Here is a 27,412-nt window from a genome sequence, read left to right on the forward strand (position 1 = left end):
GATGTGAAAGCTGGATATCACACAATTCTCACTGGAATTTGAAATCTTTCATTGTATTAATCAAGGTATAGCATTCTGATTTTTCTTGAATAATGAACACGTAAAAGTATCAGGTGGTTATAATTAAAGTGACGGTGTTCAGAGTGGTACAGCACGGGCTGTAATGAGAGTAGCAGTCTGAAACTTCGTAGATATGCTAATGAAGCAATGCGCTCGCGAATTATGAAAAAAAAAAAAAAAAAATAGTTCCAATTCTCGCCACCAGGGTAAAAAATGGCACTGTAAGCAGTCAAAACTTGGTATAGTTACAGGAAAAACACTATAAATCACAGAAAACAATACTCTTTGTAATAAAATATCGCTACAATTTCACTATTCGAATTACTAGAACATTACTAAAGGAAAAAGCAACAAGCGTCACCAACAACAACCAGGGAGCTCACACAATGGTTAGGCAATTTCACCGACTTTGACGTCAGTGTTATGGAAAATTCCACGTTTTGACTGCTTACAGCGCTGTTTTTTACCCTGGTGGCGAGAATTGGAACTATTTTTTTTTTCATAATTCGAGAGCGCATTGCTTCATTAGCATATCTACGAAGTTTCAGACTGCTACTCTCATTACAGCCCGTGCTGTACCACTCTGAACACCGTCACTTTAATTATAACCACCTGGTATATTACCTGAACTTCCTTGTAAATTAAAGAATGTGTGTACACAGAAATGTATCAATTTTGCGTACAAAATTAGGTAGTGTAATGTTGAAAAGCAGAAATAGACAGAAAAATGTACCAGATAGCTTGTTGTAAAAAGTGCAAAAATGTAATGCTACATTGTATACCAATGTGAGCTGTTAATAATGTTGGCATTGGGGAAACATCTCAAAACCATTCTTGCAGGAAGCTACCACATCAATGCTATAGTTACACATTTCTTCGCAACATGCGAGGAATCCGTTTCCGAGGTTTCACCATGTATTTTTGTAACACCCTATAGTTTTTTTGCTTGTGTGCAAGAGAAATGGAAAAGAGGAGTTGGGATATTGGCTCCAAGTTTGCTACTAGGAAGTGTAATAACATTAAAAGGGGAAACTGAGGAACAGGTATTCCAGTTTTGTGCAGTGTTGCCAGTGAATAATGGCAAATTTTGTGCTAATTCATAGCATTGTGCCTTGATGCTTGCATGGTGGAGTAGAATATGGCAAAATTAACACTGCAAATTAGTTTTGTAATTTAAAAGAAAAACTGACACACAAGTAGTTCCAAGCATGTATAAAAAATTCACAACTACCACATTTCACTGCATAATCGTCACAGATTTTGTTGTGGTTTTTCTTGCAAAAAAGTGGGGTGTCACCATTATGTGAAGCTTTTTTTAAAAAAATGTACATTATTACCGGTACTTAAAAATCATTTGTAACTAATCAACTGTCTTTGCTGGAAGATTACGATGCATGGAACTCTCATAAATGTACGTTAAAATTAAATATAGTCCAAATAGACACACAACTTTTCAGGTCTGAAAAAAGTTCACACATTAGTTATTGATTTGTGTATTACAGTCGAAATATTACACTTCAGAAAATTTACTAGTATTGAAAGGTATGGACTTATAAAATTTAATCTTCTGTGTCTGAAGATTCTGCACCGCTATCATTAGTTCTGTTATCTGACGATTTGACAATGAAAGGTTATAAACAATTTCCGGACTGAAAAAACAGTATGTGGTGATGAAGTGAAATATGGTATTCAATAAAATGTTTTGCACCTTCAGGAAACACAGTGGAACTCCAATTTCAGCTTTTCCCTAATTATATGTTCAATCTTCATGGTCCCAACAGAACAAATTACAAGGGCTGATTTTTTAGTAGTGGCAACTATGCTATAGCGACACCGTACAACGGAGCCAGGCTATGTCGTTTATACCAAAAATTAGTTACATGGGTACCCTCCCTCAAATCAAATGAACTCACTCTTCCCACTCCATGCCCATGCGCAGTGACAACAAGAACAGAGCAGTTGTAAGCGAGCAGTCGCGGAGTGCAGTCACGATGTTTACGAAGCAGGAACAGCAGGTTGGTTAAAAATTAGAGGTCGCACAGCACGACAGTGTCACAAACAGTGCAAAACAACCTGCAAGCAGCTCGGAGAAGAAAATGGCGACACTTTATGCATAACCCACCCATCATTCTGCATGACAATGCAGGAGCTGTGGCTGATTTGTTCAATCACTGGGGATGGGAAGTGCTCTACAACCGCAACTTTGACCTAATCCCTAAGATGAAGGGATCACTTCGTGAAATTCGCTTCCGAAAAGTTTGAGACATTCTTCTGCCAGTAGATCGCTCTCTTCACTATCAACAGATTAGGCAGTGCCAACGGCTTCCACATTGCTGGCAACACGTTGCACGCAACGTTGAAGACTACATCGAAGGTTTGTAAAACGTAGAACCATGTATGCATGCTGTGTCAAGAAAATAAATAGTTGCCACTACTAAAAAATCAGCCCTTGTATTTTACAATTTTCCCGGATTTGACATTTTTCTGCATTTTAAGTATTTTCCCCTGAAAAACATAAAATAGACAATCCACCATATTTTCCATCCATCCCTTTCCAGTTTTTTGTGATTGAGCTTATCATTATGCTGCTACCCTCCCCCCAACAAAGGGTCATGACCCAGTTTGGTCACAAACCAAAGAATAACATGGCACCAGCCACAATACTTCGAATTAAGACCCCGTCACAACATTTGATAACTTTTCCTGACATTCTACGAAAAATTTCACAGCCTCAGGCCAATTAATTTATTTCTAGAATTTTTCATATGGATAAGCTTCATACTATAGAAAATCCGATGTAAATCTCCCTTACAGTTTTCATGTTATAAACAATCAATGTTAGGACATGCGAATTTTGAAGCACACAGTATGCAAAACTCGATGTTAAAACTTACTCCAGCTGACTAACAGATCTAAATTAGCACATGTAATTTGGACTGGGTAAAATTTACAAGAAATGTATGCTAACTCTCTTACGGAAAATTAAGAAATCTTTACCTCGGCTTTACATCATGTTAAGATATTTAATGTTATGGTAAACCTTCACATAACAAACAGCAGAACATATTTATTAAGACTTGATATCATCACTTCAATTCTTATTTATAATTTTTATTAACTTTTGCCACATATATTCATGTCACAACTAGCAGAATATAGCACATGAACACAAACATTTGTATGTAAATCTATTGTTCAGAGTAAAAATGCTGAAATGCAAATAGAATTTTTCTACATGTAGCCTCAGTTTAAAAAAAAAGGTACATCATAAAAAAAATGCTACAATACTTATTAAGATAACTGGAGAATCTATAACGAATAAAATATGTGAAATGAAACAAGTAGTTACATAAATGTAGCAACAAAGAGGAAAATAAAACTTAAGACATGGAAACATGAACAATTGATGAAACAAGGACATTGACAGACATTTGTAACAAAAAGTGAACACCTTGAAAACAAGAATACTGCTTATGGAACCAAAATGTCAATAAAAATAATCAAAAATATGTAAAAAGTAAAGATAAATTTAATTTTCTTAGTTCGCTTTCTTCCTCAAAATATCCCACTGTATTCTAGATAAAAATATTTACTTTCTAAACTACACACGTATCACTTCAATATGATCCTGTTGTCTTCTGATGTTAAGTTCCTAAAGTTCTTTCTGAACACTGCACTGTTGGTAATGCTATTAAACATTTGTATGAAATACATCTATGAAAATTGATATGAATGTGCTCATTGCTCTCAAATAAACAAACTTATAAAATAATACAGACAGCACAAAACTCGAGCTAGTAATTAAAACACAACATGAATTTTTAAGAATACGCATAAACTCAAGGTAATAGGCATCTGTTCTGTTTACATTAGGGCCTTAGACCATTCTACACTATTCTATATATGTATATAAGATTGGGTGTGGCATGCTGATGTAAATGTAAACATGATTGGGCTTAATGGTAGTTATTGGCAATATGTTGCCATAATCCTTAACGCTTATATTTACATTTCAAGTTAGTTGTGCAATTAAATATAGTATACAATTGACAGATGATTGTAAATTGACTAGTGATGAGTTTATAACAAGTTGCTTATCATTTACATTATAGTTACCAATTCACAAAACTAATTCATGATTAGGTACTTGCACTTTGTATGTGGTAACACTTATATTTAAATAATTACGAGGGTCATCCAGAAAGAAAGGAACGGTTTGGTGTAAAACACAAACAAAACCATTCAAGCACTTATCACAGTGTGATACCAGTTTGTTTATACCGAAAACGTACTCAGTTGCCACCAATGTATTCAACCATGTAGTATTTGAGTACATCAGCCGTGGCAAAGTGCTCTCTGGAAAGAAGGAACATTTTACTGTTGCACACAGCACCTACAGAGGCCTTGATTGAGCGTCGTTTGATGATATATATTTTTTAAATTCCAGAGATTGTTAAAATGGGAGTGTAATTTTCGGGAAATTTGAAAAATTCTTTCTCCCCCTCGTTACCTATTTAAAAAATCATTTTAATAAAGGTAAAGGTAAAGTGCTCCCCTGTGCTTAGCACCACGCCATGAAGGCGTATAGGGGGTGTGGGGGTAACGCCCCACACTTTCTTGATCCGGTCGTGAGTGGAGGTGATGTGATCAGCATCACGCCCCTGACTGCCTTTACCCCCCAGGGCTTCTTCCAGGTACCCATGTCATTCGACGCTGGGTGGGCGCTGGGGCCGCTTCCATTAGAAAAGTTCCCAGATTTGAACCGGCCGGGGATTGAACCCGGTACCTTTAGTAGTCAGACGCGTTACCAACTGAGCCACTGCAGCATCTTAAATCATTTTTTTATTTAAATCATTTTTTTAAAAGAAAAAGACAAAGATTGATGAAGGAAATTCAGGCTGACTGGTGTTTCACGTTAAGGCATTCTGCATGAATCGTTTCCTGTAATTTCACGATCTATTTTTCACGAAATCGTTACAGTAGAGCTTCGGTACAAGAAAATCTGTGCCAGATGGTTCCCTTGACTGCTGACTGAGGAGTGCACTGTCACTGTCACTACACGGTGGAATACATTGGCGGCAAACCAAGTACAATGACAGTTTAAACAAACTGGTATCACGTAATGATAAGTGCTTGCATGGGTATGGTGAATATGTGGAAAGATAGAGTAATGTATGTAGTTTCTGCACCATAAGTTTCCTGCACACATCACTTGTTGTTTGTCTTTTACACCAAAACGTTCCCTTTTTTTCTGGATGACCCTCGTACTTTCCTCCTCATCAGTCATATTGCTGTCTTATTACCTACCCTACAAAAAAGGGCCAAAGAACAAGTTCATATTGTGATAATGCGACAATTTCAACATTAGCTCAGTCTATAAAAGGTGCCACATATTATACATTAAATACTCAATATCGATACCCAGTACAGCTATCCTTTTTCCATACACAGAATTCACACTCAACACAAAGTTATCATCCACTTTTTTTTATGCATACATGGCTAACACTACAAATGCTTGAACCATTCCACCTAAAAGATTATTACGTATACATAAAAAAGGAACACGCTACTTTTACTATATATTTATCACTAAATAACCTTTGCTTTTAAAAAATGCTTGGCAAGAATAAATTTGAATTTTAATCCCTTAAAAAACAATTTTTCATACACAACAGTTACAAAATTACCATCACACACTCCACTAATACTCTTTTTCCTTTGTATACAATTTGCATTCAATTTAAAAAATTATCACTATGAAAAACTGTCCAAAATGAATTTTCATAGTAATCTTTCATATTTATTCCTGCCAAAATAAGTAAATATGTATACATATTCCCTGATTAATGCCATAATAAGCAGACAAATAACCTCAAGAGTACACGCTACATTTATATTCTTCACAACCTGTACACCTTTTACTAGTAATAATCAGTTTTCAATTTACACTGTGAAAGAAAAAAAAATGCCTGTATGTTGACATGTACACACACACACACACACAGATTTATGCACAGTATTGTGACACTTCCTGCAAATTTACTTGAACACTGAAGGTATTGAAATGAACAAAAAAAGCACAACACTCATGTAATTTTCGATCTCAAAGCATTTGAGTTTTCTTGTAGTACGCATACACTCAATCAAAACAGTCTTGTTCGCTGTTTTCGCTTGAATTTCATCTTGGTCGGCGACTCCTGGTGACCCTCGTCCTTGGGGCTGTAGATCCCGAACCAATGTTAAACATTGAGGGCTGTCCGGAGGAAAATCCTGCAGCTGAAACGTGAAGAGCAATTAAAGAAACAATACAGAACAACAGTTTTATTTGTTTGTAAAAATTCAAAAAAATACGAATTTAAAGGTTTAAGTGTTTTACTGAAATCCGTGATATCTTAGTTCTCATTCACACAGCTTGCTTTACGTCAACTAGTCAGGTAGGATAATCAGGACTGGGCTTACAGTTTAAAGTGTGATTCAAATCACTGTTTGTGTCTACTGGTAATTGAACACAGGACCCCTTGGTTACAAGGCAACAGTTTTACCACCATGGGACTGCTGTATCTGTTATAGTTCTTGTACTATAAACATTCGAAACCCCAGAGTGAATTATGAATCACTCTGTATACACACACACATGCACAAGCAAGCAAACATGCAAGGAGATATGTATGTAGATCACCAGGTCACAAAAATGGTGATATATATATATATAAATATTAAGGATGGGACCGATTAATCGGTACTCTATCGGTATCGGACGATATAGGCATATTGGTGTATCGGTTTAATTACCGATTATTTCACCAATCCGATATATCGATAAATATCTGATAATTTAGTGCAAAATTCTGCCATTTTGTTGTAATTTTTATGGATAATCTCCATGCCCGTATTTCTAAAAAAGTAAATACTACATATGCAATTTCTTTTTGACTACAGTCACCTTGAAACACACATTTATTAAGGAGGCCAATGAACCTTTCAGGTTCTTCAAGGACCATTTCTAATTTTATATCGGATCGGTAGAATATCGGTTATTGGTATCGGTCAATTTTATATTGTTACTTTATCGGTATCGGCCAAAATTTCATATTGGCCCATCCCTAATACCGTGCGTCCATTTCGATCTGCAGCCGAGAGATCGGGAGAAGCGTGGCGGGCGGTGCTGGCGGAGATGCCGACATTTGCAGCCTGAAATGCCCGCTTATTTTTATGGACATATGCAGACATTTATATAAATATTGCAAAACGAGCACTAACCTGTGTTATAAGAGTATGGTTTTAATTTTAGTAGCTTAGTGGCTGTATGTGCTGATGATTTTGACACTCCCATCTCCTGTGAAACACGGCGTAGAGGTTTGTTTGGATAACTTTCTAACGCTGCCCCAATTTCATCGAGTTCATCGAGGAAGCTCACGAAAACCATTGACTTTTAATGGTTTCGTCGGCAGCGTAATCTTGATACAGTGTTGCACATTCGAAACCTCCAAACGATCCCCATCGACACAAAACTCTTTCAAGGATATAAACTTAAGCAGGACGTTGCTGGTCAATACTATGATTAAAATGTTTTATTATCTGTGACTCTTATCGTCACTTCTAAAGCGTATTTTTTTGTGTATATAATTGCAGAACTTGGATGAATTACAGATGATGAATTATAACCCAGGTTAGTGCTCGTTTTGCAATATTTATATAAATGTCTGGATATGTCCGTAAAAATAAGCGAGCATTACAGGCCGCAAATGTCGGCATCTCCGCCAGCGCCGCCCACCATGCTTCTCCCGATCTCTCGGCTGCAGATCGAAATGGACGCACGGTATATATGTAACGGATAGAATGAGAAAGAGTGCCAGAAGGGCGGATAAACAAAAATAGCGTAGGAGACAGTAAACACTTACCCCAATTGAAGAAAAGTCTTATATTTTGAGGCTATTACCTCATTGTCATGTTAGGTATAAAGTACCTCATTGTCATGTTAGGTAGAAAGAACAAAGTCAACAAAAGCGTAGAGGCACAGAATACTGATGCTGGCATCCATACAGTGTTGTCAGAGAAAAGTAATAGAACACGGGTTCAGACGAGCAGATCCTTTCACCAGTGTTTACTGCAGGGTGGGTGGTGGGTAGGTTGCGGTTCGGGAGGGAATGAAGAAATGCTTATTGGGTGGTTAGGTTGAGGCCAGGGGTATGGTGGCATGCATGCCTGATATGTAGGCCCTTTCCCATCACCTGCTGGTGGAGGTGTCAGTGTGCTGGGGTAATAGATGTATTATGGCTACACGGAAACAGTTGTTGAAGGTGGTGTTGTGGCTGTTGGTGTGGGTGGTGACGGTGAAGTCGGAGTTTTGGGTAGAGGCTCTGTGGTTATTGGTGCGGAGGTTCAGGTGGGTAGAGGTTTCACCCAGGTAGAAGTAACTACAGATTTGAAGATGAGGGTGTATATGAGGTTGGAGGAGTGGCAGGTGCCCTTTGGGTGAAGGGTGAATTCACCTGCTGTGGTAGGGATCTGGAGGGTGGGGGAGGTGATGAGTATGGGGCAGGTCTTGCACCTGCGTTTGTTGCACTTGTGGGCTGCACCTCCCTCACCCTCCAGATCCCTACCACAGCAGGTGAATTCACCCTTCACCCAAAGGGCACCTGCCACTCCTCCAACCTCATATACACCCTCATCTTCAAATCTGTAGTTACTTCTACCTGGGTGAAACCTCTACCCACCTGAACCTCCGCACCAATAACCACAGAGCCTCTACCCAAAACTCCGACTTCACCGTCACCACCCACACCAACAGCCACAACACCACCTTCAAAAACTGTTTCCGTGTAGCCATAATACATCTATTACCCCAGCACACTGACACCTCCACCAGCAGGTGATGGGAAAGGGCCTACATATCAGGCATGCATGCCACCATACCCCCCAGCCTCAACCTAATCACCCAATAAGCATTTCTCCATTCCCTCCCGAACCGCAACCTACCCACCACCCGCCCTGCAGTAAACACTGGTGAAAGGATCTGTTCGTCTGAACCCGTGTTCCATCACTTTTCTCTGGCAACACTGGACGGATGCCAGCATCAGAATTCTGTGCCTCTACGCTTTTATTTAATTCGTTCTTTCTACCTAATGTGACAATAAGGTAATAGCCTCGAAATATAAGACTTTTCTTCAATTGTGGTAAGTGTTTACTGGTTACTACGCCATTTTGTATTTGTATTTTTGATTGGAAAACTATGCAAGAAGGGGCTATATTCAAGAAACCTACTCATTTTGATGACTACGACTCAATATATAGTGATACAGTACATGTAACAATACAATAAACATCACCATGCGGATGTGGTTCAGATCACACTTTTAAACTACAGCCTATCTGTGCATAAAGTGAACTTAAAACACAGAGTAATTGTGGTTGTCTGAGCAAATTTCAAATTTGTTGCCGTGAGTAACTACCATTAGTCATGAGTAGGGAAGGGATTTTAAGGTGCAGCAGCTTTCCAAAAATATAGCTGTTGTCATACCAATCATTTGAGATATGTATTTTAGGACATGAAATCAAGTAAAATGGACACACTTTGTTGTACCTTTTCACGAAATTAGCACATTTATCCCCTTTTTAGGCTCTCTGATGCATCAGAACTTTTTCCTTCCTTTTCTATCATGTTTTGTTAAACAATTGGGACAGAAAAATAGATGATTTTCATTCCTCTTGAGCAGCTACATAAACTTCTATAGTTTCATTTTGTAGAGCAGAACGAGAGCTATAAAATTATAGAATGTAATCCTTGCAGCCCCAATAGTTTCCAAGATAATGCAGCAAAATCCACGAGAGAAAACACAAACTTTAACAAAACCTATTCGGAATAGTTCTCTATGCGGTCTGCACGCATTATATACAGAAGGTGCGGAAAAAGAGAGCATTGAATAAAGGCATTTTATCAGAAACTTTTTTCGCACCTTTTCTAAAACATTTTCAGAACCTTTTTTTACCCTTTCCGACCATAATTTTGCACCTTAAAATACCTTCCCTAGTCATGAGTGTATGCACTATTAGGCTTGTCTCATTATAATGAATGCTTTTAGTATTTACAAATGAGACAAACAAGGCTTACATTGTAAATTGTTACAATTCAAAGTAGTTCGGAAAATTCAGAATTTCAATACATAAATTTTCTATTCTTGTCTAACCTCTATGTTAACGGTTTACAGCATAGCATAGTTTTGAGCATGAACTCCCTGCTGCTCCTAGTTTCTAGGTGCGTGGTACTGTGTCTTTCAATTACACTCAGGCTTAAATGAAACATGTTGAATAACTTACACTTTAATGACTCAAAGAATGTTGAATACACAAAAGATGACTAAATGTTCTCCACAAATACATATGTAATTTTTCTTTCTGGTGGTGTATGGAACAGTATGCAAGAGCCAGGAGTTAATGCATTAGTATGCTTCTAAAGGACTTTATGCTTCAGATAGACCTTTTGTACACACTACAGGGCCTCCCAGATGGCGCAGTGGTAGCATCGTAGCCTTATAATCAAGGGGTCCCGGGTTCGATACCCGGTGGAAGCACATAGTAGTTTGGAACCCACTTTAAACTGTAGGTCAATGTACATATTACAGTTGCTTTTTGATTGATTTAGTTTATTTTACTTTGCTTTTCTGCCACTTTTGGCTAATTGCGAAGATGGCGATGAGTGATATGATGAAATTGATGAATGGACACTCACAAACACCCACGCCCAGGCCAAGATTCAAACCCAGGACTTCTAGTGCCATAGCCTGATGTGCTGATCACTCTGCCATGGAGGCCAGCACACTATAATAGAAAAATAGCATAGGGGGGGGGGGGAGGATTTCGCAATGAAGTACAATGGAAGTGAGAGAGGTACAAAGAGAAGAAAAGTAAAGACGGTGAAACAATAACATCAAAATTCAGGGGGGGGGGGAAACTAGAACTTCACGTCCCTACCAATATTTTTTGGATGACCTGGTATTAGAATGAAGGGAATGCTTACCTGGGCTCTGAGCAGCTGGTTGTGAACCTCCGAACTCATACACTTGCGTCTGCATCTGGTTACTAGAGGCTTGCTGTGGCTGAGACTGTCCAAAGGAGAACGGAGGTGCACTTGTAGATGCAGCACCAAAACTAAAAGCACCACTTTGCCCTGTGCTCTGTTGGGCGGTTGCAAATGAAAATCCACTACCTTGCTGTTGCTGAGTAGTGGCACCCGTGCTGCTAGTATTGTTGTTGCTTGCACCAAAGGCAAATGCACCACTGCTCTGGGGCTGCTGCGACGACGTGCTAGAACCAAACTGGAACAAGCCTTGTCCAGACGAGGAAGAGGACGAGCTGGCTGGTTGAGCATTTGCAGCTCCAAAGCCGAACACGCTGGTGGTGGCAGTCTGTGGCGCTGTCGTCGTTGCACCAAGGCTGAAAGTTGGCTTCTGTGTGGATCCAAATGGGGTGGCTGTAGTCGTGGTTCCCCCAAAATTAAACTTTCCAAACCCAATTGATGTGGTTGTTGTAGCTGCAGCTCCAGTACTTGGTTTCAAATCAAATTTAAACCCTCCAGACGATGCACTGCTTGTCGCTGTTGTGGTGGCACTGTTGCTTCCCGTGTCCATGGTACCAAACGGTGATGCTGCGGTGGTATTTCCAGCAGTTGTACCAAACTGTGGTGCTGATGGAGTATTTCCAGCATTTGTACCAAACTGTGGTGCTGGTGCAGAATTTCCAGCAGTTGTACCAAACTGTGGTGCTGCTGCAGAATTTCCAGCAGTTGTACCAAACTGTGGTTCTGATCCAGTACCAAACTGCGGTGCTGGGGCAGAATTTCCAGCAGCTGTACCAAACTGTGGTGCTGATCCAGTACCAAACTGTGGTGCTGCAGCAGAATTTACAGCAGTTGTACCAAACTGTGGTGCTGATCCAGTACCAAACTGTGGTGCTGATCCAGTACCAAACTGTGGTGTTGATCCAGTACCAAACTGTGGTGCTGATGGAGTATTTCCAGCAGTGGTGCCGAACTGTGGTGCTGAACCAGTATTTCCAGCAGTGGTACCGAACTGTGGTGCTGATGCGGCATTTCCAGCAGTAGCACTGAACTGCGATGTTGGTGCAGCATTTCCAGCACTGGTACCAAACTGCGACATTGGTGCAGTATTTCCAGCAGAGGAACCAAAAGAAAATGACTTCTTGTCGCCAAATAGGCTAGAATTTGCACTAGTGGACTGCGGCATGGTAAAGAGACCTTGACTGCTGGTAGCAGATGCCGATGTGGTAATTGCGGGAGAACCGAAACCAAAACCACTGCTTTGGGTAACCACCGGCGAAGAACCAAAACTAAAGCCTCCACTTTTGCTAGCTGGTAACGATGAGGAGAAGTTGAAGCCAGTGCTCTGTGCAGTAGTAGTATTTGGAGAGATGAAGCTAAATTTTGATGCATCAATCTTGGTTGTGGTAGACACCGATGATCCAAAACCACTCTGACTTGCAGTTGTAGCTGCCGGTGACCCAAAGATTGACGGTGCGGCGGTTACGATAGAAGGGAATCCTGTGCTTGCTGCTGCTGTTGTCGCCATTGCAGCTGAAGGCAATGCAAATGCTGTGTTGCTTGAAGCACCCAACATGCTTGGCTGTGCAAAGGTACTCTGTGTTTGCGACTGTGAAACTCCCTGTTTGGAAGTTGTAGTCGAAGGTACTGTGAAACTGACATTCCTGCTGGCGGAGTTGGGTGGGCTTGTAATGTTGCCAAAGGTAAATCCACCAGGCTTGGACTGAGTTGTACTGGCAGCAGGCGTTACTTGTGGAGATGGCGCTACTGCAGCAACGGAAGCATTTGAGCTGGTATTCGACGCCAGCACGCTACTAGTAACCAGGCTGCTTGTCGCGATGGGAAATCCAAAACTAGGAGCAGTGAAAGTCGCAGATGGAGCAGGTTGAGTTGGGGCACCAAAACTATATTTCTGCTGTCCGTTTTGAGTAGTTGCCGTTTGCGGTGAACCAAAAGAAGGAATTGGCGGACTCTTGATAGCAGTAAATGCTTGAGTGGAGCTTCCGAATGCACTGTTTGTTGTCAAAGCAGTAGAAAGTAACGAACTGGTAGTTGTAGATGTCACTTTTGTACTTTGTTCACCAGAAGCCAGACCACTAACGCTACGAGGCGGTTGCAGATTCTGACTGCTCGGTACGGTTACGGCAGGTGCAGAGATCGGTGGTTGCGTGCCTCCCAATGCAGCTGTCCTATTTTCAGGCACAGTTGGCAACACTGTACTTGGTTGTGTTCCTGTCTGAGGATTAACCAGTGCCACGTTAGAATTAAGTGGACTCGTTAACACAGACGTAGAAACAACAGGAGATGAATTAACCTGCACAACGTTAGTTACAGTATTCAATGAAAACTGATCTGGTTTTGTTTGCTGATTGGTCGTCGTTTCAGCAGAAGGATCAGGTTCTTCTTCTTCTGCCTTACTTGGGCCTGTAAAGAAAACAACAATTAAGGTCTATTGTAAAGGTGTACTTGAACAACAGAATTCACATTTTACAACAAAGAATCTTTAAAAAACAAGATAAGCATAAACAATTTCAGGGCATCTACTAAAATAACAAATCCAAATTCTTCACTCTTGGCCTTTTTTTTCTACTTTTTTCTTAACCTTTATTTATACGAGGCATACTTAGGTAAAGTTGGAAATTAAGAAAATCAATAGTTATTTAATAAAAAAAAAACCTACCAAAAGGCAAGTTAAGGTGAGGTGTGACAATTTTGCACCAGGTATACATTTCTTTCAATATGGTCGGAATGAGCACTGCTACTAAAGATAACAAACACACAATTTGAGAGTATGAATTTCTCTCCATCTTACAAGTGGAAGCGGATTTTTAAGTTGATTATTAAGCTAGACACAGTGTTTGAAAAATATTATTAATAAGTATTTACAGAATCCCATGTATTTACGAAGAAAAAAATTCAAATTAAAGTTGAGGTAAACCAATGAGAGTTTCGATTCTTTCTAGCACAAATATCATCTTAAATGGATCCTTCTCCCAATCATATGTTTTTTCTAGGGCTGAACCGATACCACTTTGAACCGATACCGATGCCTATACTTGTATAATTCCAATTTAAAATAACAAAGGCTAGTTATTACATATATGTTTGTGTGTGTGTGTGTTTTGCATTGTTACATTTTGTAGATATGTACATATTTTTGACAAGGGGTGATGAATAAATTAACCCACCAAACGATGCTCTCTTGCAACGATGCATCACAACTTTACAGATTTTTTATAGATCAGTGAGAATCGATCAGGTGTTTCAAATATGAGAAAAAATATTATGAGAAGCTAAGAGCAAGGCAATCGCCCCCCCCCCCCCCACCCCACCATGTTGAAAAACGAGATCATGCCTCTTCAACCTCCTTTATACTAAGGGATCATGCATTTATAATTGGTGATTTACCAGCCCCGGAGAAGACATGTAAAAAACTAATAGTAAAACTGTAATGTAAACCCTACCTCGTCTCTTTTTTGTCCTTTAACAAAGAGAATAATAAATAATAAACGAAATGTAAGTAGAGAATGATAACTTGCCAGTCTCTTGCTTATATATCAGGTGATTGATTTTAGTACAGTGATAATACGACTTGACTCTGCCTTCGACATATATACTTTCGGCAAATGATTACTAAAAAAGTATTAAATGCTTAGTACTATCCCTTGGCGTGGAAGGAAATTCAAACCCACTACTATACTTTCCAGAAAGTAAGTGCCATCAACTGTTGTTCAAATAAAATTATTCCCTCGCCGCGTTCCGTGCAGAAACACGCTTGTTGAAACTCAGTTATGCAGGTCGGGACAACAAAAGTCTAAAGTTTGAAAGGAAAAGGGGGGATTAGGCCAGGTATTTGAATTTCTAGGGATATGCTATGTACTATGTCTGAGACACGTGCACCACTCACGTGGGCAATGATTGTTTTGACTGCGGAAGGTCTCTAAACAGAGAAATGTCCACGATACACCGGATGCCTCGTAGCTACCAGGACCTCATTGGGATTATTGTGACACGAGACTACATCTGTAGGAACAAAGCCTGGTAGACTTCAAAGCAACTCCTATGGGGATAATTTCTTGTTACCCTTGATTTGCAAGATACTAGACCGTGAGTGAGTCCACGTTCAATTAGCAAAGGCACAAATACGTATTTGTCATTTTTCTTCAAAGCCAAATGTAAGTTGGAAAAAGTGAACGAACCTTTGAAAAGAAACAAATATTGGTTTAGGCCATGCTTGTAGCGACTCAAAAACAATGGTATCGGCTGGTATCAGTGGAAAAATTCCAACCGATACTTACCGATACATCGGTATCGGCTCAGCCCAAGTTCTTTCCTGCCATCAGAAGGTTGATATTCTCAACAAAATGAATAAAATAATTCCCCCTTGACTCTTACGGCCATTCGGGCACTGTTGAAAAACCTGATGCACGTAAAAGAGCTAAATTTCAGCTAAAATTGAGCTAAAGTTGACTTTCAAGGAGCTAGATTTAGGAAGGCCTCCCATGGTAATTTTAGTTGTCAAGGGGGTGGTGGGTGCTGCTATTACCAGTAACTTTGAAATGATGACAATCTATTCTTAGTTTTCACCTTGAAGCTCTGACTGCATCACCCATCTCAATAATCCACCGATGGTCGTATGAAATCCAAAATAGGGGATTACCGGATAACAATATTGTGATCTTCATCTCAGCCACGGTGCTACATAAAAGTAGCTGGTGAGGTATGAGGGGGGTGGGGCGTTGCAGCCAATATAATAATATCAAGTCACGTGCAAATGTATACTCATGGCAAAAGTTTGTCTATGTGGGCCAGGGCTAGTGATGGCATCATAGTGGGTGCCACAGTTCACAGCCAAACAAGTGCACGAAAGAGACAAATCTGGCTCCGAAAAAGAGCTAAGTTGGCAACAGTGCTCCCCAGATGCCTCAGAAAGAAGGACCTTGGGGAAATTGTCACTCTTCCCCTTAAGATGAAAAGAGGAAGCTGTATTTAACAAGAGAATTAGACATACTTTATCTATGAGGCGCATCCAGAAAGTAAGTTTCCCTATTTTTTTCCCGTGAAAGTAAACATAATGAGCCGTGTAAATTGCACATGCGCAGCAGAGCTAAGACGTATCAATCATATTCCAGGCGGACAGATCCCGCCCGGTGCCAGTAGCGAGGCAGCAGTGGTCTGAAGTGGAAGCTCGTATTCCTTCTCCCACCGCATGCCAGCAGCGAGGCAGCAGTGGTCCGAACTGGAAGCTCGTATTCCTTCTCCCGCCGCATGCGAGGTTCGGTCGGTGATAAAGTTCCTGAATGCACAAAGCATTGCGCCAATTGACATTCATCGTCAGCTCTGTGAGGTCTATGGGCCGAAAATTATGAGTAAGCAGATGGTGCGTCGCCGGTGTCGGCAGTTTTCGGAAGGTCGTCAAAGTGTCCATGATGAAGAGCACAGTGGGCATCCGTCCCTCATCACTGATGATCTGGTTGAGCTGGTGCGGCAGGGCATCGTAGAGAACCGTCGCTTCTCGATTACGGAGTTGAGTAGCCTTTTTCCGCAGATATCGCAATATGTGTTGCATGAGATTGTCACGCAGCGCCTGCTGTTCAAAAAATTGTGTGCCAGGTGGGTGCCGAAAAACCTGACACCCGAACACAAAATGAAACGTTCAGGAGCAGCACTGACATTCCTGCAACGGTACCATGATGACGGCGATGATTTCCTCGACAGGATCGTCACAGGCGATGAGACGTGGATTTCGCACTTCACCCCGGAAACCAAGCAGCAGTCAATACATTGGCGGCATAGTGGATCTCCGGTCAAGAAGAAATTCAAACAGACGCTGTCGGTACAGAAAGTGATGTGCACTGTGTTTTGGGACAGGAAGGGCATTTTGCTCATTGACTTCCTCCCCAGACGTGAAACGGTGAACGCTGACCATTACTGTGAAACACTAAGGAAATTGCGACGTGCCATTCAAAACAAGAGGCGTGGCATGCTTACTGCAGGTGTTGTGCTCCTCCATGACAATGCTTGTCCACATACGGCTCGGTGCACAGCAGCTGTTTTGACGGAATTTGGCTGGGAGTTGTTTGATCATCCACACAGTCCTGATCTCGCTCCCAGCGATTTTCACGTTTTCTTGCACCTCAAGAAATTCCTGTCCTCCGGTGAGCATTTTGGCAACGACGAAGAGCTGAAGACGTCCGTCACACGCTGGTTCCATTCACAGGCGGCAGAGTTCTACGACAGTGGGATCCAAAAGTTGATACCATGATATGACAAGTGTCTCAATTCTGGTGGTTGCTATGTTGAAAAATAGCTGAACCTTTGCTGTACCTGTTGCCAATAAATGGTTTCCTGAAACTGTGTTTGTTTTTTTAAAAAAAATACGGAAACTTACTTTCTGGATGCGCCTCGTATTAATGCATCCTGGACTGCATGTGGCAGACAAGCAAGGTTCTGGCATCTGCACTTTCAGCCAGTATATCTTATGTGGGCTCGAGTTGTCATCCCTGCATATTTGTGTGATTGTCTCTTCATCCTCATCTATGCTGATACCCGGTGGGGGCACATAGTGGTTCAGATCCCACTTTAAAATGTAGGTCCAGTCCCAATTAGCCTTACTGTGCATATAGTGGACTTAACCTTTAAACAGCCAATGGGTCATATATGATCCATAGAAAGTATAGGCGAAAACAGCCAATGGGTCATATATGACCCATTGTGCCGATTACAACATTCACGTGCTTTTAGGACCTTCATACTTGTATGTGAGGTTGTAAACGCTGACAGATGTTGAGATAAGACTTTGAAATGTCATGTGAAAGAACTAATTTAGTCTCTAATATGCAAATTAGCCATTTTTAGCCAAAATGCAGGATTGTACATATAGCGTCATATTTCAGCCTGTATGAGGACTAGGGACTTGAAACAAGTTTCACTTTGTTGCAAAAGGTCTATTCTTTGAAAACAATGCAAAAGTTTCCACCCTTTTTCCAAAATAACGGGAGAAGAGGGAGCGAACGCCAGATTTTTTTTCTCATTGAAATTTGGGGACTTGGCCCCTCCCAACTCCGTCTTTCTCACTTGGGCTTTTTGAATTGTACACGGTCCCGTGCTCTGATGTTTTTGCTATCAAACAAAAGTTATCCGAAGTAGATTGCTCAAATTGTCTCAGAGATATAACGTTTTTCTGAAATAAGTGTAAAAATTTAAAAATCGCGTGGGGTTACTTTCGAAAACCGGCTCGGCTGTTTAAAGGTTAAAACACCAAATCAACCAACCTCATCTATGCGATTAGCCAAAGGGGCAGAGAAGTGAAGTAAAATAAACTAAATCAATCAGTCACTGTGATAGCAAGTTGACTTGACTTTTTATTGACCTCCTGACCTACTTGTTGATTTCTTCATTTTTCTTGACTTTGATGACTCGTACAAACGCTGTCGCAGAGAAGGAGACATATTTTTTCCTAGCTTGGCAACACTGCCTATGGTTTCGACAATAGTCGCGTCGTGTAGGATGACTCATTCTGTTTCCGTAGCAAGTTGTCACATGTTGCGAAACCACGTTAGTGAGCAGCTGTGTTGATTTACGTGGAACGTGTTTCGTTTACCCCTCCAGGTTTTTGTGTATAACATTGCTTTCCGCGATGAGTGTTCAAGATGAAGGGCGACATGCCATAAAATTTTGTTGGCGTTTAGGGAAAAGTACTGCGGAAACATATGCAATGTTTCAACAGGTGTATGCCGATCAAGACAAACTGAGTAGAGCCACAGTATTAACAAAGAGTCATTGAGACTCTGCGCCAGCACATAGCAAAAAAGAGGCTGCATTTGAAGAACTCCTTCATATTGCACCATGATAGTTCACACCCGTATACCGCGCAGAATTTTCAGGATTACGCGACGAAGAGAAAAATAGAAATTTTCCTGCATCCAGCATACAGCCTGGACCTTGCACCCTGCGATTTTTGGCTATTTCCACTTTTAAAGACCGCTTTACGTGGTCGTCATTTCATGACGAACAAAGAAGTGATCACTGCAGCGCAAGTTTTCATCAGTTCGCTACCTGACGACGAAGTTTCAAAGACATTCACAAAGTGGAAGGAGCGTATGGATGCTTGCTTAACTGTCAATGGTGCCTATTTTGAAAAGGATGTATGTCTACTCAATATGGCTGATTCTGAATAAAAATTTTGTGGTTTGTAAGTTTTTTGTTTCATTTTAATGATTCTTGGAGGGGTCCATGTATATGCTTGTCTCTTAACTGCTACGCAATCATGACTTTTTGACCTATTGCACTCATTTTGGTCTCAATCGGCAGCTAATGAACCAAATTTTCACCCTAATACATTTGCTAGCCAATGGAGGTAGCTGTTTTCTTATACAGGAATTAGTCTCACCTTCTCTGCGACAGCCTTTGTAGACACCCTGTTGAGTGATTGATTTGGGTTATTTTACTTCACGTTTCTGCCACTTTCGGCTAATTGCAAAGATGAGGATGAATGGCGATGAGATAAGATGGATGAAAGGACAATCACAAACACGTGAATGGCTACAACACAAGTCCCACGGAGGATGATACTGGCCATGGGTCCACATGCCAGAACCTCATTAGTTTACTAAGTGCAGTCCAAGGTGTACTACATGAAAGTGAGATTGACATTTCGGTGTCTTCCAAACCCCTTACACCCAAGGATTCCACTGTGTTCACACAACAGCGGTAAAAATTGGCAGTTGCAATGTAAATCTATTCCGGGTGTCTACAATTTCATGAAAACAAAATTCCATGATTTTCCCAGATCTTCCAGACTAAAGCAATTAGAACTATATTTTAGGGATGGGCCGATATGAAATTTTGGCTGATACCGATAAAGTAACGATATAAAATTTACCGATACCGATAACCGAAATTCTACCGATTCGATATAAAATTAGAAATGGTCCTTGAAGAACCAGAAAGTTTCATTGACCTCCTTAATAAATGTGTGTTTCGAGGTGACTGCAGTGAAAAAGAAATTGCATATTTAGACATTTACGTTTTTAGAAAGTAGGGCATGGAGATTATCCATAAAAATTACAACAAAATGGCAGAAGTTTGCACTAAATTATCAGATATTTATCGATATATCGGATCAGTAAAATAATCGGTAATTTTACCGATACACCGATATGCCTGTATCGGCCGACACCGATAGAGTACCGATTAATCGGTCCCATCCCTACTATATTTTAGCTAACACCACACTTACAATACCACTTATAAGTTTTTTGAATGTTCACTTCAGATGTAAAAGGTATAATAAGGGAAAATGAATAGAAATTTACTGTTGAAAAGGGGTATCAGGGAAGAGTTTTTAGGTAATACTTAGCACTTACTGTCATATGGTTCACAAAGATTTTTTTTAATAAATAATACATAATCATAATAAAATTTTGTGTAGTATCTGTATTAATCCTAATATCTAACAAATGCATACAACCAACAAATTGAAAAAAAAGTGGGAAATTCCAATAGTCACTTACTGTAGTACAAGGGATGATCAGGAAAAAAATATACAAAGCCCGTAAATTCCAGTATGTATTTAATAGAAGAATACAAACAGACTCACGTAAAAGAATACTTCATACATACATACTATTTCTCAACATAGTCTCCTCCCTGGATCAGGCATTTATCCCAGCGCTATATGAGGTTCATGATGCATGTCTCATAGAAATCGGGGTGCTGTTGTCGGAGCCAAACCCTTACTTCGTGCTTGACATTATCATCAGAGTGAAACTGGAGTCCTCCGAGATGCTTCTTCAAAGGAGCAAAAAGATGGTAATCCCTCGTAGCAAGCTCTGGGAAGTATGCTGGATGATGGAGCACATGCCACCCATAACCTGCCAGGCCAATACGTAAGGGTTGGGCTCCGATAACAGGACACCCCCAACCCCCGAGTTCTATGAGACAGGCATCATGAACCTCCTGAAGCGCTGGGATAAAGGCCTGAACCAGGGAGGAGACTATGTTGAGAAATAGTGTATGAAGTATTCTTTCACGTGAGTCCGTTTGTATTCATCTATTAAATACATAGAAAAAAAGTCAAGTGCTCCTCTGTGCATAGCACCATGCCATGAAGGCATATAGGGGGTGTGGGGGTAACGCCCCACACTTTCTTGATCCGGTCGTGGTTGGGATGATGTGATCAGCATCATGCCCCTGACTGCCTTTACCCCCCAGGGTTTCCCCCAGGTACCCATATTATTCGACACTGGGTGGGCGCCAGGGCCGCTTCCGTTAGAAAAGTTCCCGGATTTGAACCGGGCGGGGATCGAATCCGGGACCTTTAGCATGGTAGTCAGACGCGTTACCGACTGTGCCACCGCAGCCACCCATCTATTAAATACATAGCTACTGGAATTTAAAGGCTTTGTATTTTATTTTCGATCATCCCTCGTAGATTTAAACATGAAAATAGTCCTAAACATGGCCCTAGATTATTTGATATTCAATTTTACTGTAACTACCGGTAATATTCAGTATATCAAATTGAAATATGGTTTGTCCACAACAAATTTTTAATTTCTTGCTTCTACTTTTCCTTATTTGTTCAAAAACCTACCTTTAGTGTACAACTACAAAAACGGTGATTTTTTCAGAAACACAGTAAAATTCCCTGACATTTCCATGATTTTTTCAGAAAAAAGTAAATTCCCGTGACTTTTCCAGGATTTCCAATTTTCATTGTTGTGTGACCCTAATAAGCACTGAAATTGGGATTTCCCAAACACACTAGTTTTCTACTGAATAACATTTAGTGACTTAAGTTGTCAGCTTTGGTAACTAAAATGTTATCCACTAGTCTGTACATGGTGTCTAAAACATATCTTCAAACCTTGAAACACAATGATTTCCTTACCTTTTTGACCTAGAACTGCTAGAAACCTGTCCACATTTTTCATCCGTTTCCTGTTGTAATTTGACAGTTGCTCTGCTGTGTAAACTGGTTTTCCTGTTGCAAACGGGGGCTTGTCCTTTATGATGCGTTCTATTGTACGTAGCTCCCAAGAGAAGCTCTTGTCTGTGCTCTTCCTTCTCTTGTCCATATCTATGTCATCTACTTGTTCCTGAAACAATTGAAGAATTATGATTATGTAAATGACAATACAATGTTGAAGAAACATTACCGCTGTATGACTTTTGATTGACGGATTTGGTTATTTTACGTCAATTTTCTTTCAGTTTTGGCTAATTTCAACGATGAGGATAATATGAAAATTAATGCAGGGCTACACAACGAACACCCATGTCCACACTGGTTGATTGATTGATTGATTTGCTTTATTTTGCTTCGCTTTTTGTGCCACTTTTGGCTAATTTGCGAAGATAGGGATGAGTGATGATATGATGAAAGTGATGAATGAACACTCACAAACATCAATGCCCAAGCAAGGATTCGAACCCGGGACCCCTGGCGCCGTAGCACAATGTGCTAACCACTTGGCCATGAAGGTCGGCATGTGCACATGTACAGTGATATAAAAAGGAAAGGGAAATTATTTACCGTAGACTGTAGATGTTGCCTGCTTTTATACAAAAGAAAGAGAAAGCAATTTTAACAGTGTGTTTTCTATTCAGACAAAAATGTAATTCTTTTGTGTTTTTTTTTTATGGAAGTCAAATTCAATTGTGTGTAACATCTCACAAATCTGTCATAAAAATATGCATTTTTTTTTGTAATTGAAGCTTGTTTATGTGGATATATGTTGATCATATCCAATGTTGCTATCATTTATGGAACAGCCATAATTAATTCTTAATTGCAATGTTGCAATCTTGGTAATGATTGTCAGCCCAATGGCAATGCAATGCACATCCAAATGATGACCATAGAAATAAAATCAAATTTCAATATCTTATCTTGTCACATTGTGCAAATTGAAAACAACAGACAGAAGTGTTTATCTTGGCAACCGATTCTCTTGTTTTTTGGCTCGTTGCTACAAATGCACATGGAGCAAGTGCAATTTGTTGCGACATGTCACTGCCCACCCTTGAACTTTTATAAGACTGAGCCTCAAGCGAGTGTATTCTTGTTGAAGACTGAGGTTGCATCCGAATCGGCAGCAGATGTCGCCTAGAGCACCGTTCCATCCGGGGACTCATGCTAACTACACTGTCCAAATTGGCGACACCTGCCGGGAAAATTGACAACCGTACTGCAAGGGGACATGTAGATTCGGACGACTTCGACGGCAGAGACGAAAGCAACGGGAGAGAACGGGACGGAGCGTCTGCCAATCTGGACATGGCCTGAGCCTTTTCAAGCGTGCAGCTTTTAAAACTTTCCATGAAGTACAAAAAAATAATCGAAATTTCAGAACTAACTGTCGTAGAGAGATGAAATTGATTTAGTTTTTTTTTCTTACAGACAGGGCATTCAACGGAGGTAAAATTTATACATTATGCCTTTCAATAATTAGTGTTAAAGAAAGAAGAAGAAGGAGGAGGAGGAGGAGGAGGAGGAGGAAATTGCAATTGACATTTCGCTGGAATCTGTAAGAGCATCAGTTCAGAACTAAAAATAAGCATGAACACACACATCAACTAAGAACTAAGTGTAAAAGAAATACCTGTGGCATCTTCTTTTTCTCAACAGGATGATTAGTCTTGGTCATAACAGGGTTCTCTTTCCGTGAGTCTTGAATAGGCTCCCTCCTGGAATTCTGCGAGGCCTCTTCTCTAGAAATATTGTGATTATCTTCCACAATCCGTTCCTTCTTGGAGGATGAAGACGTATCGGGCTCTCTCTCCCGCTTGGAAGCAGAACCCGTGCTTATTTGTGTGTCTGCTTTTGAGCTAGAACTTGCATCTGGTGGGGATGGCTCAGGTGAAACTCCCGATGATTTTCTACACAACTTTCCCATGAGATCTGGTGTACTGCTACGTGACCAACATTCTGGAACAAAGTATATTAAATTTATTGAACTCAAGTGTATTCCTAAATATATATACAGCAGAACCTCGATTTTAGGTTTTTCAGGGAACCAAACTGAAAAAACTTTAAAATGTGGGAAAATTTTATAACATTTTACTATGTTGGGGTCATGAAGATTCAATGTATTGTTGTTATCCCCTTTTACCAGGGATCTGAGGTCCCAGGGATGCAACAATGACACATTTAGGTAGAGCTTAAATATACTTGAGAGTTGAACCTGCTCCGACTGAGAGAAAGGAGATATGGATGATTGAATTTAGGTTATTCACGCTTGTTCATATCTGGTAAACGAATGATGTATCTTGTCCAAATGCTTCTTGCTGACATTATTGTGACTGATGCCAAGGTTCAGTACCGTGACCCTCGGCTCACTCTTCCGAGCAATCCCGCACGAGTGGCTGCAAGGCTTATGCAGCCGTAAACTTCGTACACCATTGTTAAAGTTCAGTTCGACGTAAAGTAAATAAGTAAAATGAGAGAAATGAGAGCAAGCTCTGGGGTGAGCTTGCTTTAATAATCTTTTGCCTCGAAAGGTTATTACACCTTTTGAACATGCTGGATCAAGTTAAATCCATGTATTTGTCAAAACACTGAGGAAATAACAATGCGTGCACATTCTTGAGATTGCTCGGCGGTCGGACAATTCCAGTTAATGAACAAGCATAAATAATCTCTTGACGAGGTTTTCTCGTACTTTCAATCACCATATCTCTACAGTATATATGTGGGAAAATGTGAAATCCTGGAACGTAAATCTACATATTGCCAGCTGAATACTGTATTATCGTATCTCCACTTTTCATCGGAAATAAGTTGATGATGTTATCATGTTCCGAAGTAACATATCTGGATGTCAAGTGCTAAAATGTTTGCACTAACCGTGTAGTGTATTCAAATTCCATACAAATCCAACTTCAAAAGTACATGCAGATGGATATGCGACAAATAGTACAGTAGAGTATCGTTTATCAGACCTTCCCTTATCTGACATACCACCGGAAAAAAAAAAATCATCAATCGGCAACAAGAACTGTGTTGCGAGTGTGAGCGTAGTCTATTTATGAAGGATGATGATCAGTATGAAATAACTGATGAAGAAATTGCCGCTCTTGTCAATTGCGAAGACAACGAAATTGAAGATCCAGATCAAGCACAAACTGTTGAGCCTCGCAGAATTTTACATAACGACGAAGTTAAGGCTCTGGAAACTGCAATTAAATACATTGAGAAACAAGAAGCTACAGGAATCGACATAATGATGCTGTAAAGATGGCAAGACTTCGCAGCGAAGAAACTGTAATCGTCAGGAAAGCAAGACTACGATCAAAAATTTATTTCAATCATCACAGGACTGAACTTTTGAAGTACTGTACGTACGTACTGTGTTTAACATCAGACAACTCTGTAACTGTAAGTTCATTTTTCCAGTTAATTTTTTTTGTATTGTTGTAAAACATGATTACTGTATTAGGTTCGTAATGTGTAAAATTATAACATTAGTTTGACATTTAATAGGCTTTTTCTTAACATCTCCCTATTATCCGACGTTCTGCCGGTTCGTTTATGTCGGATAAGTGAGACTCTAATGTATTCAGCTGGCGATATATCTGATTGTTCTCCTAATTTGAAATCTTGAATTAACACATTTGTCCAAGTAATAACAAATCATTCATTAAGGGAATGGTGAATAGCAACTGTCACCTCCTGTTCTTTCATCTAAAATAAAATTTAAAAACGAAACGAAATTACTTTTGACACACCTCAAAATGCATGAATCAATAAAAACGTGAACGTCAAACATTAATTGAACCACAGTATTGTTCCAAAGTCATATATACACAACTGCCACTAATCAAGGGGTCCCAGGTTCAATACTCAGTCGAGGTACATTGCACAGTGGTTCGGATCCCACATTAAACTGTAGGTCTAGTAGCGATTAGCCTATCTGTGTATAAAGTGAGCTTCACAACAAAACAAAAAACTTAACTGTTCCAATCTGGCATTTACAGCATGACATCTTACTTTGCATGAAACAAAAACAAAATCTTACGGATATAAGTGTTTATATTGTGTATTTACAGCCATTTACACCTCGCACCTTTTACATACACACCCATACATTTTAAAACTTTGTCCCTAGGTGCAAAGCACATGCAGTATCTGAAGTTCTGTGGAAATATAGCACTTACTATTGGCAATAGTCAGGTATTTCTTCAAATCATAACATAACGTTCATTTCCCTTTTGATATATGCAGGTTTATTCATATAAGCTTATTTACAGAAGTTAAAACTTGGCCGTTATTCACAAAATCCCTATCTCTGTGTACCCTGTCCCCCCATCCCGAAGAGACTGTGCAGACTTGTGTAACCACTGGTTTCAAGAGTAAAAAATAACCCTTCAGTACCAAAAAAGGTGGCCGAAGGTACCGTATTTACGTGTGTATAATGTGCGTACGTGTATAATGCGCAACCTGGTTTTTGATGGGGAAAAGCGACAAAAAAATTATATCTCGTGTATAATGCGCAGTATAATCCAGGTTCACGAAATGACTTTCTTAGTTGTAGGTCGTAAAGCTGTTGCTATGCCAATCGAGAGCTGGTGACATCATACCTATTCAATGAGTCACCTGTTGCTATGTTGACTAAGAGGAGAATATCCTCTTGTGTAAACAGTAAGTCACCAACCCAAGCCACCTCCCCCCCTCTCCCTCCACTGTGTTTATCATCCCAAATCTTTAACCACCTTATTTATTCTGTAATAGTAGAAAGGGAGATCAAAATTACATTATGGATTTCAAGTGCTCAGGAAGTTATTTTCTATTATTTCTCGCCCAACAAATAGAGCTGATACGCATCCCATGTGATGAGAGGTGCATCCTCAAATTCTGCCAGAATGACACTGCTTTTCTTGGTGTCGCAGAACATTACATAGCAAAGTGAAAAATCGTGGAAAATGGCCTTTAAACTTTTATGCATGCTTTTCCTCATTTTCTCTTTACTTTTTGTAAACAATAACATTCAAAATATATACTTTTTCCATGACTGACGAAACATTTATAAGAGGCACATACAGGATCCTCAAACTAGCAGTTAGGCATTTACACACTCCATATATGTTATATTATTTGCCAGTAATACATTTTAATTATTATTTTCTTTCTCCTTATCTTTTCTTTCATCCAAAGTACAAAAAAATCAGAACGTTCCTTCATTCTGTGATGAGCTTATTTCAACTGCATTGCACATTAGTGCCGCCATCTTGAATGGAATACTGTTGCCATATTCAGAAACTACAGAATTCAAGCTTTGGAACGATATA

General features: G+C 40.0%; 1 protein-coding gene across 1 annotated transcript in view; it reads right to left on the reverse strand.

Moving 5' to 3' along the window:
* Window positions 1-681: 681 nt before the first annotated feature.
* The window catches only part of LOC145996144 (uncharacterized), a 56,892-nt gene continuing 30,161 nt past the window's right edge, over window positions 682-27,412 (reverse strand). Inside the window, exons 6-9 of the mRNA XM_083132480.1 lie at window positions 23,728-24,053; window positions 22,014-22,221; window positions 11,081-13,543; window positions 682-6,339 (exon numbers count right to left, since the gene is read on the reverse strand). Of these exons, the coding sequence (XP_082988606.1) occupies window positions 6,242-6,339; window positions 11,081-13,543; window positions 22,014-22,221; window positions 23,728-24,053 (3,095 nt within the window). The 3' untranslated portion in view covers window positions 682-6,241. The remainder of the gene's footprint in view (window positions 6,340-11,080; window positions 13,544-22,013; window positions 22,222-23,727; window positions 24,054-27,412) is intronic.

The sequence above is a fragment of the Lepisma saccharinum genome, chromosome 12 (assembly GCF_977018435.1).
Source record: "Lepisma saccharinum chromosome 12, izLepSacc3.1, whole genome shotgun sequence".
NCBI lineage: Eukaryota > Metazoa > Arthropoda > Insecta > Zygentoma > Lepismatidae > Lepisma > Lepisma saccharinum.